At 49.6% G+C, this 14,604-nt stretch overlaps 1 protein-coding gene across 1 annotated transcript; it reads right to left on the reverse strand.

Annotated features, from left to right (window-relative positions):
* Positions 1–363: 363 nt before the first annotated feature.
* TTI1 (TELO2 interacting protein 1) lies at positions 364–14,096 on the reverse strand. Its single transcript, XM_059827290.1, has 7 exons — positions 11,798–14,096; positions 11,121–11,309; positions 10,168–10,316; positions 9,184–9,324; positions 7,563–7,767; positions 6,733–6,820; positions 364–647 (listed from the first exon to the last, which is right to left on the reverse strand). The coding sequence occupies exons 1-7, from the start codon at positions 14,094–14,096 to the stop codon at positions 413–415; spliced, it is 3,306 nt and encodes a 1,101-aa protein (XP_059683273.1). The 3' UTR covers positions 364–412.
* Positions 14,097–14,604: the final 508 nt, after the last annotated feature.

Genomic DNA, 14,604 nt, shown 5'->3' on the forward strand with positions numbered 1-14,604 from the left:
TGTGAGAACAGGAGGGAATATGGCAGTTGTGAGGAAGTTGGAGAGGGGTCAGGGGGTGCTGAAGGGCACCACCAAAGGATCGAGTGTTGGGAAGTCATTTCTGGAAAATGACTCTCTCTTCGTAACTGAAGATCTTGAAATAGATGTGCTATGCCCCTTGTACTTCTCTGCACATGGTGCTGGAGAGAAATCCAAGTCAGGAGAAATCGGGGCAATGCACCCACCTCAGCCTCAAACACTGTTTAAAAAAAATAAAACTTCTGCCCATGGGCAGGGTGTCTTGGCCAGTGCCCCAGGCTGGGCAACCCTTCCTTTGCCCCCAGAATGATTTGGGGCCTAAATGACGGGATTTTCCCAGGTGAGCTCTATCCCGGTGGTTCCTCTTTCCCCTCCCAGCTGCTGCGTAGGTCTGTCAAGGAGGAGATGCCTCTTGGGTGCCAGCCCATGGCGTTGCGCTCTCCTGCTGTTGCAGCCTCTGTAGCAGGAGCAGCACGTTGTCGGTGAACTCGTTCCGCCGGCTCCCCATCCCACTTAGCTTCACTGGCCACAGGCTGATGTGGGGGGGCTCGTACTGGTGAGGGCAGCAGACCTCATTCAGGAGCAGCCAGGTGCTGTCAGGGTCCATGTGCATTAAGTGGAGGAAAACACTTTGGAAAACAGTGGGAAGAAAGGAGAGAAGAGTAAGGAGAAGGCCTTTTGATTGGCACCCAACAGGGTCATTAACAGAGAGCTATGGAAAGCTTTGTTGTCTGCAGCCTCTGACAGCTGAACGGACTTGGAGGCTCATTAGAGAGAGCCATTAAAATGGCTCCTGTGCCCAAGAGAAGACAGTTCAGTGGTTTCATATCTACTAGCAAGTGGGAGAAAAATAGTTTGTTGTGCTACACAGTAAGTTATCGACACCAGACAAGCAGCTGGTGAATAACTGACCCTGGCTTTGGTCTCAGCATCATGGGCTGCTGCTGGCAAAAGCCGTTCTAAATCAGCCTGTCCCAAGTGCTGGAGAGGTGACTGTGGAGTATTGCATGTGCTACTTACATCTGGCGTGTTCTGGACAATCGCTCCTACAGAGCTCTTAAGAGAAGTTTTCTATGTTGTTCACCACCCCCTCTACTTTTGGGGAGGGGGTCAACCCATCTGGACTTCTCTCCCTTTTCAGAGGTGGCAAAACCAAGGGTATTTCTGGACAGCTGTCCAGGCTGGGCCACAAGTAGAGTTGAATGCTGTATTGAGGGCTTTTTGTTTACGTGAGGTCTCCCCTCATCCCAAGTCCTTATTAGCTGCCTCCAAATTGTCTTCCTTCTGCACAGCACCTTTCAAAAAGCAGGATTTTCTTTTTTAAAAAAAACAAGAAACCTTCATTAACAATAGAATAGAATAGAGGAAGAGAGGAATGACAGCCTCCTCTAATGCGTTACTCCTGTGCTGATGCCTTTTGCTTTGAATTTCAATACACCAGGCAAGGTGGGGGATTTGACTTTTGAGTATGCCTTCACACTTTTGATTCCGGCTGTGAGCTGCTGTAACAAAGATTTTGCAGACAGTCTTGGTGGAGAGCAGGAAGCTCCCAGGAGAAAAGAGCAAATGGCTGATTTGCATGACCTACACTCACTCCTTTCTGCCAGTTCTCATTGTCGGTAACCTTTGGGCTTGGCTAGGTCTGTGTCAGGGTTTAACTGCACAGAAGGCATATTGGGCTTAACTGGTATTAAGTCCTTTGGCTGTGCAACATACAAAATCAAACTAGAATTTGCAGGCTGCCCTGACAGTACTGCAAGGCCTCCTCCTGCATGGTGCTGAGTACTCTGTGCTCCCACAGAGACTACGAGCACCAAGGGTACGCAGCACTCGCCAAACCTACAGGTCTGCTTTGCAAGAGTCCAGTAAATGCCTAGCTGTACATCTTTAGGTCTCTAGTTTCTACTGAAATCATGGGGCCATGAGGAGAGCAAAGGCTGGGTGAGGTAACGTGAAGAGGACCAGAGGGTAGGCCTGTTCCCCCAGGCACAGGACAGAACTCCCCCCTCTAAAATCAAAGATCACCTGCTATAAAAGCCACACAAAATCCAGCCCTGATTGCTGTCAAAACTTCTCCCTGAAGAACTTTTATCCCTAAAGTGAGCTTGCTTGCTATGTAGAGCAGGCAGAAATCCCATTTTAGAAGCTCTCCTCTGAAACGGAGTGCAGTGCCATGGGTAACCTGAAAAAGCAGAGAAATGAGATGGGAGCACTAGAAAGCTCCCTTGTCTCTTCACAATAATCTTGTGGCTGTATGACTCGTTACCCCACGAGCGGTCAAAGTTGTTGCTTTTGCCTCTCTGCCATTAACCACTTGCCTGTCTCTCAGTGCAGGTCTCTGAAGAGCAATGAGGGAAGGACCTTGCCACTGCAAGCTGCTGGCAGTGTCCCTTTGCAGTGCCTATCTGTCTGCTCCAGAGGAACCCAGCGCGAACGTGCTCCGAAGTGATAGCTGTGCTTGGCAACAACGGCATCAGCAACGTGCCTTCTTTTGGGGGGATGGCCAGATGCAGGTGAGCTCATGGGGTTCTCCGCTCCCCGGCTTTGTTACTGCAGCTCTGCTGACTGGAAAAAGGAGGACTGGCCCGACCTGGGTGCCAGACTGAGTAACGTGCAGGCAGACTCGCCGGGGCAGGGTCTAGAGCTGGCACCTGCCAGCATCCCTGCACCAGCTCTCCAAGCCATGCAGGCTGCCAGTGCTCTCCTGGTGCTCGCTTGGCCATGACAGTGTGAGCGAGCAGCTCTCTGCCTGCCAGCAAAGAGCAGTCCCAGTGGCTTCCCCTAGCTTATGATGGGCTGCTGCTGGTGGGCAGCTGCATAGAAATAATCCTCGCTCCTTATGGCTGGGGCGGATAGGACTGGGCAAGAAAGGTGAATCACTGGGAAGTAAACATGGGAACAGGGAATACTATTCAGCTGGCTTCTGCTTCTCCAGCGCATGCACAACTTCACCTCTTATACTCACAGCAAAGACACCCTGCTCTCCAACCTCTTCCCAAGCAGCTGCTCTGGAGAGAGCAACCCTCAAGAGATTAGCTGGTCCCTGGAGAACTCCACTGCCTCTTGTGCCCATAATGGCCTGAGGCATGTGATTATCTCCTGATAACCCGGAGTGCTGTGCAGCCTAAAGAACAACTTGACTTTCACATTTTCAAACTAACTCTGGGGTAGTTTCTAAGCAACCTGTTTCCATGGCAAAGAATCCTGGGGTTAATCCAGGTTTGTTTTCTGTTGTTGCTTTTTTTTTTTACTTAAATATAATTTTATTGAATTTTGCCTTGTGCAGGTGGCTGGCTTAGTGTATGTCAGCCCAGCCTGCGAATGACAGCTGTCAATAAGTATCCAATAAACTACACAATCAAACCAAAAGAGGTACACTGCATAATCAACTCTGGTATCTAAAAAGGTCCAAAAATAGCTCATTTGTTCCAGTTGTGCTAACAACTTATTCTACTGGCACAGAGAAGAGTTTGGCTATTCTGTTGCCTTGTCTTTTCCCAAACTCTAAGCAAAGCCATGGCACAGTGAACAGGCTGGCAAAAGGACAAGTCTCTGGCTTTTGCATCTCTGCTGAGTGCTTAACTAGATACAGTTCACCACAGACTTCAGGAAGAACTGGGGAAATTTTTTTCTGCATCCCAGAAAAAAACCCATTTCTACCCAGACTGTTGACTGAAAGGTCAAAGGGTAAACTTCACAGGCTGTAAACATTTATTAGGAATTAAGTGACTGTTTTGGAGTTTACAGTTCAAACTGAAAAGATGCAGAACTATTTGTGAAGTGTTGATATAGCCAATGACAATTCCTTAATCTCTTTTCCTTCAAAGTTGGTTTGGTGTTGTTCCCCCCCCAAGTGAAAAGCTTGTCAGGGATGATGCAACTTAATAAATTGATGAGAAGCTCAGATTTACATATTGTGACTTTCAGTTTACACCATCTTCCCCCCCACCTTGTTCCCAGTGCTTGGCCCCACACCACCACCCCATAGCTGCTCAAGTGTTTCTGGTCACCTTAACCACAGTTGCACTGGTTTATTTTCAACGAAAGCAAAGATGTATCTAGTGTTCCCTAGCCTTCCCAAACGCCTCTTCAGTATTTTTTTTTTCCAAGCTTTGGATAATATTCCTCTCCTGGAATACTCCCAGCAGTCATCTTCTAATAAAGCCTATTGTCCCATTTTCTCTTCCTCAGTCATGCTGGAGTTGTTTTTTTCCCCAGCATCTATTTTTGCTTGTTGAGTATTGCATGATGCTGCAGTTACAAAATTCACTTACTCCCACTGCTTCATCTAATAAAACTACAGGGTCCCATAAATAGGATTAAGCAGCCTCCTTCGGGCATGATAAAATCCTTGGAAGACAGCCAAAACTCCCTTTTTTTTTTTTTGTGTGGCTCCAGCACCTTGGCCAAAAATTCCTGCTTAGCTCTTTGCATACCTACAGAATCCTTGCTTAGTCAGTGCAGGGAGTTATTGGAGCTACAACTTTGTAAGACCTGACCTTGTTCTTGGCAGGTCACAACTCATGAGTTGAGTATGAATCCAAAAAGCTGAGCAAAGGCCAGTTAGTATAAATCAATATGGCAAGCTGATTCCAAACATCTTTTTACCTTGTATGATTTCTGCAGCGATAAAGCTGAGTTATGTGATGTATGTTGGCACTCATGCTGTGGCTAAGATTAGTTCTGGTCTGTCTGTTTTTAGAAGCATTTAAAATGCACAATTTCTCATGTAGCAGGCTGATAATGTTGCCCTTGCCTACATGGAAAGGGCCTTACATGTGACAACCTGTGTCAGTTTGCAGGATTACTTTCAGGCACATGGAGAGCAAGGAAAAGGACCAGAGCTTACAGGAATCTGGTGGTTAAGCAGCTGGAGAAAGAAAGCTGAAGCATGGCTGAGAAGTGATTCTTATCCTGGTGCCAGAGCTCATTGTTATGGTGCAAACTAATTTTGACTTTTCCAAGCTGAAACCTCATACCATGTGTAGTATAGTTAAAAGTGATTGTGATACGTTTAACTCTGATCCATCCAGCTTAAAACCAGGGGGTCAGACAGGACTAAACTAAAAAAAAGACTAAAACTACAAGTACTGCCATATGCATAGTTAGTATCAGGCCAGACACGATCCATGCCTCAGTGCATGTGTATGTCGGCCAACAGAGCTACACATGAGAGCTGTTCACAGAAGACCTTGCTTTGTTCAGTGAAATATGTAATGTATGATGCATCAAAGGCATGGGGGAGTGGTGTAACATGTAGCATTTTTCCCTTAAAATAGAATATAAATAATATACAGGAGAAAAGTGTTACTTGCCCTGAACTTTGCTGCCCTTTTTCTCCAGTAACAGTGAGATTGCTTCACAATACAGCTTCTAATGACCCTATCACGTCATAGAGCTAATTCAGTATTTCCCCCCACCCCTGCTGTGGGGGGAAATTGCACAGCTTTTCAGACTGCTTTGTTAATGATTTAAAAGCTTAAGATTCCAAATATCTAGATAAATCCTGGTGTTCTGCTTTCCGTTCCAGCATTGCTTACACAGATGAACGCTTTATTGTATTAAGGGTATGCAAGCCTGCAGCGAAGAACCCCGTTGCAGAACAAATGCTGCTGAAGCCTGCTGCGATGCAATAAAAGCCACTAAGGTAAAAATAAACCTACTCTCACCGCGCAGGAATACAAACAAAGGTATGGCTACAGCTTCTGAGAGCGCTCTCCCTCTAAACCGCTGCCCAGCCACACAAAAGCCCTTCACACCCTGGACCCCCCTGGGAGGCCTGCGCTCCGGTAAAAGGGAACGGGCAGCTCTTCCCTTTCAACAGCCCTCTGAAATCCACACTGCCTGCTGAACCTGCTCACTGTGCGCTTCCTCTCCCCGCAGGGGAGGGGAGGGGAGGGTTGGCCACACAGAAAGAGGGGGGCTTTTACCCCGTCCTTCAGCACAGACAGAGGTGCATGGCTTTCTTATTCACTTTGCGTGTTCTGTAGCTGGACTCGTTTTGCCTGCTGAAATCTCTGGCCTTGTTTCCAGGTGACAACATATGACAACAGCATTTCTTATCCTGACAGCAGTTATATGCTGAGCAGGATTTTGTACACCAAGCAGCAAAGTATGTCTGTCAACACTTCACAGAGCTGATGTGTGTTCACCTAAACTGTTCGTGCTCTTTTAACCTCTCCCAGCCTTCTCAGAGTAAGACTGGTGCCAAGACTGACAGCTTCCCAAAGAAACTCTGGTCCACCCGGCAGAGCCTGGGTTGATGTGCTCACAGGAGCCCAAGGAAAATGGAAGGATAACAGAAGTAAATCCCCCAGCCTGCAGAAGGCATTAAGTGATAAAATACATGGGAATGTCTGGCACATTCTCTTGCATAGATGTCTTGCCTTCTGCAGTTTTATGCCACCAGTGGGCCAAGAGCCCTAAGTATTCTAGCATAGGAGGTGGTTAGAAAAAAGCAAGTAGCACATCTTCCCCCTCTGTGCCCAAATGCATTGCAAGGTAATCTGAAAGTCAACTGTAACTTGTGGGCAAGCTACCCTCTCTAGCCCATTTTGGGTAGTAACTGGTACTTCACCAGAGAAAGGGGTTAACTTCCATGAGAGACCCTGTTGTACAGGACTCAAACATGCTGGATGGAGGAAAGGGGTTACTGTGCTCCCTCTGTCCCACATTATTTGTACACCTGATACACCTGCATTTAAGAGACATTACCTCTGGGCAGCTTCTTGCAATTTCATGGGTTGCTTGGCGCTGAGGTAAATCAGGCAGGCATCTGCCACTTTATTCAGGTCAATCTCGCCTGCAGAAATGGAACAGAAAAGAAGGGTAGGAGGTAACCTACTCAGCGGCTGCTGCCTAACAGAATGAGCTCTAAATTGGCAGTAAGAGGCTTCCGAGCCTTTGAACTATCTGACCCAGAGCTCTTCTGACCTTGCCTCTTAAGAATCATGCTGCAAAGCTAGGAAAGCAATCAAGGGCATTGAGAGAGGAAAAGAGCAACTAGCTAGCAAACCTTCTCCCTCAAAGTCAGCTCCAGAAATTTAACCTAGGAGAACTTCAGAGAGTTTCATTCAGCAGAAGAATGTGATTTGCTGCATTTAAAGGGTCACCCAGAGAGATGCCCCAAAATGGAACCAGGCGGCTTAGCCAGAAGTCTTATCTGGGCTCCAGTTCTTCAGTTAATTAAGAACAAAGCATGGCCCAACAGGCCCAGCTGCAGCAACTCAGGCACTCCACTTTATACCCACTTCTCTTGCACAAGTGAGATAGGCAGTCAGATTCTACAAGGTGCGGGGAACCTTCTCTCCCATTTGTCTCTTGGAGGGTAAAGAGTGACCAGCCCCTCTGCACAGAGCTCTCAAAGAGGACAGATTAAGGCCCAACAGGACCTGAATGGGATGAGACTGGAGAAGCTCAGGAAATCAATCCCATGGGGCAGCAGAAGAATAAGAAGCAAATGCAGGCCTGGTCAGCTGAGATGCAAGGAGAAGAGGTAAGTCCGGCAGAGATCTTATACAACCTGTATTTTCCCTGGTACTCACCCATGTCCAACTTCTCACACAGAGAACCCAGTCCCTGCAACACAGCCAGCTGCAACTTGAAGGCAAGCGTGTGGTTGTACACAGGCCCGGCTCTGGCACTTGCTGGGGCCTGGCTGAGGAGGGAACTGGTCAGCTTAGGCAGGACATCTCTGGAGAATCTCTGCCTCAGAAAGTCCCCACACTTTTGAGCCAGGGTACACAGCACCTAGTGGAGAAACATCAGTTACTGGAGGATAGGTGCACAAACGGGTCTGGGAGGAGCTCAGCAATCCTTACCAGCTCGGGGGATAAGGCATTCATTCTACCTTGGTAAGTTTTTTGCAGTTGAGAGCAACGTGACCACACCTGCCACAGTTTCCCATAATGAGCAGAAGGCGAATGCTCGATGGAGAGGCCGAGCGACCTGCACCCTGCTCTTCAATTTCATATGGCTAACCTCCTGGAGTTGCCCTACTCTCGTTAGCACAGCAAAGGTAAGTAGCTTGTGAAGTCTTACTCGGAATTGCTGGAGAAGCCTCTGATGGAAAATGCCATTAAAATATAAATCACCTTTGTGGTGGAAACAGTCTATCTTTACAAGCATGCCAGTGAACAGAAAGGCCGACTGGCTACAGCATAGGGCACCCAGCACTACTGGTGTGTGCCCAGGATAAAAACCAAACTGGCCTAGAGAATGGCTAAAAATGTAAAACTGAAGGGGGCATCCATGGGGCCAACCCATGTGGCCAGAACATAGTTCTCTCTTGGAACTTCACTAAGCTCATGATCTTTGTGTGCAGGACTGATATGCTGGTTATGTTGTGTTTGGCTTACACAGATACTATGGTTCTTGTCCTGAGATTTAGGAAGGAAGAGACTCACAGGGGATTTCTAATAACAAAACCCAAACTCAGTGCTAATTGTAATGATCCCTTGGACTTTTCAAGAGTTAATTAGTTTTTGTGTAGCGATCTCTCCCTTCTTTTAGGGCTGGCACATGTGAGGTATGGCTACTCTGAAATTCTGGTGCATGGCTTCTTGAATTTGCGGAATCAAAACTCTTATTCACACTGAAGGATTCTAAAATGAATCTCATTCTGCACAGCAGAGGAAGCCCTGTGAAACCCTGGGACTGGCTACCTCTGGAAACATGCTTTATTGTCCAACTTGTGAGTCAGGAAGAGAATGCAATCAGGAGCTCTTCAATAGTGTTGTTATGAGGCTAAGTCTTTGGTTAACCTCTCTCCTCCCCTGCCAATGCCTCAATCGCAAAGCAATCCCTTCTCTTCAGTCTAAGACTTCCAAAGGGGGCTGCTGGGACTGTGGCTCCAGCAAGGGCAAGTTGCACCATACGGTGCCTCTGACGGCTGCTTAGGCTGTAAAAGAACTGTTTTCCTCTTCCCTGCAATAACCGCTAATATAGCCGTTTCCCCCAGGAACAGCGTCGAGGTTTTACCTGCAGATAAGCTGCAGTGGGAGGGGTACAAGCCTACCCACTGCAGGGTGGCGACCCTGTGTTCCGAGCCACATTTAAAAATCACTCCACAAGCTGAGTGCTTCTCTCACGGGCCTCAGCAATGCCTGAGCCACTTGCTTTCTAAGCACCAGCTTGAAGGCTGTTGGCAGAGATTCGCTACTGTACCTTGAAGGCTCTGAGCACTGCCAGAGGGTCATCACTAGTCAGCCGGGTGACGAGAGCCGGCCAGACACGATGAGCCATGGGAAGCAGATGGTTTCCGTGAGGATGCAGCACAGTTACACAGAGCTCCAGCATGTCCAGGACCTGGGCAGGAGGGGTAGGTAACAGACTTTCAGAGTGCTGCAGCACCAGCAGCACCAGGCATTCAGGTGGATCCCCAGCATCACACCAGGGAGCCAGGAGAAAGAAGGGCTTTAATACAAAAGGGTACAGTTTTACCTCAGCATGAACTGGGATAACAGAACAGTGCACAGAGCACAGGCCTGTTCAGAAAGGGACAAGTAGCACAGTGACATAACTTGTGCTGGGCTACAGAGCCAGGCTAGAACCAGGGCGTGATTCCTGGCCTGATCCTGCAGGCTGAGCTGTGCACTAGGACCTTACTGCTGCTGTGGCACGGCAGCAGATCACCTGGTAGGGCTGGGGCCTCTCTGGTAAGAATCTGGGTTATGCCTCACTGCTGCATTTTCTGTCTTGCTTTGCAGTTTCAAAGGAGGCCACCTTCAAAGGATTTTCATAATTAAAAAACCCCAGGCTTTTAGTCCTGCTTATCACCACCCCAGCAACTTCAGAAACATTCATCAGTCTGTGCGCTGCAGTCTGAGGAAGGGGGATGGGAGGTCTGGATGGGATAAAGATGCTTCTGCCTCCTCCACCAAAGGCTGAGGCACAAGACTTGACTATCGTGAGCATCAAGGGAAAGTGCCTTATGAAGCCACCCTGAAGATTCTGTTCACCCTGGCTGCCATGCCTAAACCAGACTACTCCCAGAGAACTGTCTCTCTTTCTCTTGCCGACACTTAGAGGGTCTGTCCTGAATAAGCATATGGCAGCACTAACCTCGTTACGGCGGGAAACCCAGCATGCATCGTGCACGTTGATGAAACACCAGCACCCCCTGTCCCCTCAAAGCCGGCATTTACTAACCTTCAGCCGCACTCGGAGGTTCCTGTCAGACAGCAAATGGATGCATCTCTCCATCACATCTTTGGCCAGTTGAGCATGGCTTGGCAGTGGAGTTTCTCCTTCTGTGGTGGAGTTGTTTGGCTCCAGCTTAGCAAGGGGGGAAACCTCATCTGGAAGATCAAAACCATGACTACAGCCATGAAAATGACTTGGAAGTTCTGGGAGATCACAACACCCACCCACAACTACTCTGCAAATTCTCAAGTGAGGCCTTTGGCATTTTTCAACGTATTCAGATATAGTCAAGCCTATGCTTGAGTTCTGTGAGTTAAGTGTCAGACTCGGTTAAGAGTGTGGGACTAGGGAAGGTTTGCTTTCTTTACTGGACAATGCAGTTGGTCTGACATTTGCAGGCTTTCCTCACCGTGGACTTATTTCCCATTGATTTTTATTAAAAATTAAAAGCCTGGGTATTTAAAGATGAAGTATTTAAAGGTCAGGATTGCAGCACATCCCAGCAAAGACTAAAAAGTTCCCTATATGAATGTCTGCAGGGCCTGCAAGGCCAAGTGAGAAGGGAGTGGTGGCATCATTAACCAGGAGAAAATGGTACAGGGATTCCCAAGAGAGGGTGAGGAAAATGCAGTAGCATCCTGGAAAGAGGATGCCAGAACTTTGGGTCGTGATGCCAGATGGCCTGCTATGAGGTAAGGAAAAACAGTGTGCTTGTGTCTTAGAGCTAGATAAGCCTTGATCTGCAAACGTTTAACTCCCTCCCCTGCATAGAACAAAGCAAGAACACCCAGCAGCACCTTACACGAGCTAAGGTCAGCTCCAAGCAGAGCTGAGACTGTCAGGAGCGCGCTAGGCTTTCAGCCTGGTCCCAAGTCTCCCATCTGACAAAAGGAAACCTCAGAGGTCACTGTCTTTCTCCAAGTTGAACACACTTTTCTCCAGTCGTGCACAGTACTGACCTGTCTCCTCATCTCCTGTGTCAGGAAGATTGCCCTCTGCGATCTGCTTCTGTCTGACATAGTCAAGGAAGAATCGTTCCACTTCTTGCCTTGTCACCACCTCCTGCCCCTGGGACAAAGTCCTGCTCTGCCACTTGGCAGTCTGCCTTTGCTGGTGTTCCTCACCACAGGACGATCCAAACCACTGGACTGCAAAAAAAGGAACTGATATGTCACTAAGTAATCATGATCCCCTCCTGTAAGTCAGCAAGGTGCCACAGACTCCTTGAGAGATGAACATGACTCTCAAGTCTCATGGGACTGAACTACAGAATCAGGCACCTGCTGTCACATCACCGTGACCTCCCTGATGGTATGAGAACATTAAAACCCCAAAGTAAACAGGAAAACGGTCCACATGCTTCTACAGAACGCTTATGGGAGCAGCAAATCCATCCTCAACCACTACAGGCCACGTTCCTGCAAGTCTGCAGGCCAGGCCAACAGAAACTGGCTGTGGGGAGGGGAAGCTATTGGCAAACTTTGCTTGAGAGCTGGCCCACCAAGCAAAGCACAGTTGCCATCCCGCTGCAGTACCTCGGCTAATTGAAATCTCCCATGGCAAGTCGAAAGGTCAAAGACAAGTACCCTTCGTTACAGTAAGACTGAATTACACAAAGTAAACGTCGCTTAGATACCTAAAGCTGCCATTACTGAGTGGAGGACCCTGAGGAAAGAGGAAGCCTGGTTATTGTAAGACTGATCTAGTGCAGACAAGACATCTTGGATAACGTCTTCTACCAGTGGCAGCAAGCTGGCATCTGAATGCCTCAGCATAGTGTCCAGGACCTGGGAAGCATGTGGTTGATGTGCCAGCTGGCGCAAATTCAGGGAAATCCCGTTCACCAGATAGTCAGAATTCTCATTAATCAAAGACTGCATGGAGTCATAACTGCAGGCCTCGCATATGTCTACCAGCGTCCCCAGTGCCGTCTCACTGATGAGCAGAGTCTTGTCACCAGCCTTCTCCAACACAGGGTAGAGAGCTGACAGCAGAAGCAACCGGAACTCCTTCCCAAGGACAGCAGCAAAGCAGCCGATGCCTTCCAGCTGGATGCAGATCTGCCAGATGTTGCTGTTCATGGTGCGGGTCGTTACATGGGGCTCTGGGGGTGGAAGGAGAATGCTACTGCATGCACCTCCTGGACGCGCAGTAAGTCCTGAATGTTGCTCAGAGTGCTCATGGCTGATTTCTTCTGTATCAATGCTAGTGATCAAATACCAGTTCGCCTGGTCTGTGTACTCATCGAGAATGGACATTATGGACCCTTTGAGATCATCCATGTTCAATGAAATTTCCCTTTCTTGAAGGACATCCACCCCCATTCCAGCAGCTCCTGCAATCAGCTCATTGAGGACCATCGCTGCCTGCTTTCGGTACATGCCAGATTCACTGTACAGCCCCATGAAATGGTCCACAAGCAAATAGAGGTTCCCGTAGTAGCCAAGAACACGACAAACTTGCTGAAGGAGCTGGAAAACTTTCTCCTCCGTGAAGAAGCGGAAGTATTTCTTCTGACATCTGCCCTTCGGCACACTGTGCTGCAAGGAGCCCGAAGGTCCGCAGGCACCCTCGTAGCCGCAGCGCCTGTCTTCCACTATCTTTACATCTGTCACGTCCAACTCCAGAACTTGCATCAGCGCTTTGGACAGACGGTGGAGGTGGGATACGGAGTTGAGAACAATGTTAATCTTGGGGCCCAGCAGCTTCAAATAGCCGAGCAACAAGCTTAAAGTGGAAAACTTGCCCGTGTCATCCTGAGAGTTCATCAAGCGAGGAAGAGCTGTGGCAAGGGAGTGGAGGTTCTCGGAGAGGACATCAGCAAGAGCCCTGTTCTGTGCTATGATCCTCTGCTCTGCAATGCCTTGCAGAACCTCATTACACCTGCTTTGAACTTCACTGTTTTCGTCGTTCACCAGCCCAACCAAGGCCTTTAAAAGATGACTGAACGAGTCCACCAGTGAGTGACTGCAGTTCCTCAGTAAGTGGTGGACCAGTTCCACCAGCTCCAGTCTCACTTTCCAGTGGGGGTGAACTGAAGAAAATTCAACTATTTTATGCAGCAGGAGAGAGAGTTTTTCAGCAGTACTTTTACTCCAGTCAGGTCCTCTATGGACCATTAGTTCTGATATTCTGCCTTGTTCCACTGGCAGCTTTTCTTTATTCTTTGGGATTCTGGCTAGCTGTTCATCAGCCATTACCAAGCCCACAATCAGATAAAAGAGTCTGATGGCAGAAACAGTGGTTTTGTGACCTTGTTTGATGTCTCCAGTAATAACCCGAGACAGTGTGATGGAAATCCCAGGTAGAAAAGAAGCAAACAAATCCCCACACTGCTGTGCCTCGTCTTCGTCTAGGTGTCGATGCTCCTGGCAGTCACACTGCAGAACTAGGACCTGTAAGCACTTCAAAGCAGAGATCTTAATTTGCTTTGCTCTTTCTTGCTCTGCTAGGCCCAGAAGCAAAGATACAGCAAATCCTAAGAGAGGGAGGGTGGAAGGTTGATACAGAGACAAGATAACATCCCCATAAGCTGAATGCATCAGGGTGTGGAGTGCCTGGATTACAGCCAACTTTAACTCCTCTGACAGCGAGGCTGGTTTGCTTGAACCAGACAGCGGAGAGAGGCATGTACAGAGCTCAGAAAAAAGCTCCTGCAGGAGCTCCTGCTTCTTCACGCACGTTGCTGTGAGGATGGAGGAAATGCACTGCACCACGCTCTGCACCAGGCGCTCCTGCTTGGGCCCCGGCACCTTCAGGGCGAAGCGCAGGGGGAAGAGGACGTACTCCTGCAGCTCCTGCAGGGCCGAGGCGCTGACCGCTGCCAGGTGGGCCTGCAGGCGCGCCACGTTCTCCATGGTCTGGGCCCTCGTCAGCTGCACACAGAGGGGGCGCAGGGCCCCGAAGGCCTCCTGGGGGGTGTCGAAGACGGCCATGCTCGGGCGGCAGCCGAGGGGCCGCGGGGGGGGGGGGCGGGCCGCCGGCGGCTGTCACGGCGCTGGGCCGGGCGGCAGCGGCCCGCAGCCTGCGCCCCGGGGCGGCCTCGGGGTCTCCCACCCGGGGCTGCGCCCGCCCTGCTGGGGCCGGGCCCGGGACGGCCCCCGAGGACCGGCGCGCCTACCTGCTCCCGTAGGGGGGGCGGCCACGTGCCGGAAGTGACGTTGAGGTAACCGGGACTGTCAGCGCGATAAAGAGCGACCACCGGAACGCAGAGCGGAGCTAGTGCTGTGAGAAAAGTCCCGGGTGCGCGCAATACGCATGCGTCTCCTGTGGCGCCTTGGCGGGCTCCGGCGACGCGGCCGCGCATGCGCTCTACTTCCCCCCATCCGCCTGCGTGCGCGGTCTGTGCCGAGCGTAGCGGTTCTCCCCTTCTCCCTCTGGCGATCCGTACGATGCTGCCCTTCGACCCGCCGCGGCGGGGTGAGAGGTCGGGCGGCCATCTTG

This window comes from Gavia stellata, chromosome 20 (assembly GCF_030936135.1).
Source record: "Gavia stellata isolate bGavSte3 chromosome 20, bGavSte3.hap2, whole genome shotgun sequence".
NCBI lineage: Eukaryota > Metazoa > Chordata > Aves > Gaviiformes > Gaviidae > Gavia > Gavia stellata.

What these genes read in the sequence shown, in the direction of transcription:
- TTI1 (XM_059827290.1), bottom strand. Translation starts at nt 14,096, where the DNA reads ATGGCCGTCTTCGACACCCCCCAGGAGGCCTTCGGGGCCCTGCGCCCC. An exon ending in CTCAGTAATGGCAGCTTTAG is followed by an intron (nt 11,310 to 11,797) that starts GTATCTAAGCGA and finishes CTTTTTTTGCAG; the next exon opens with TCCAGTGGTTTGGATCGTCC. An exon ending in CACAGGAGATGAGGAGACAG is followed by an intron (nt 10,317 to 11,120) that starts GTCAGTACTGTG and finishes TTGATCTTCCAG; the next exon opens with ATGAGGTTTCCCCCCTTGCT.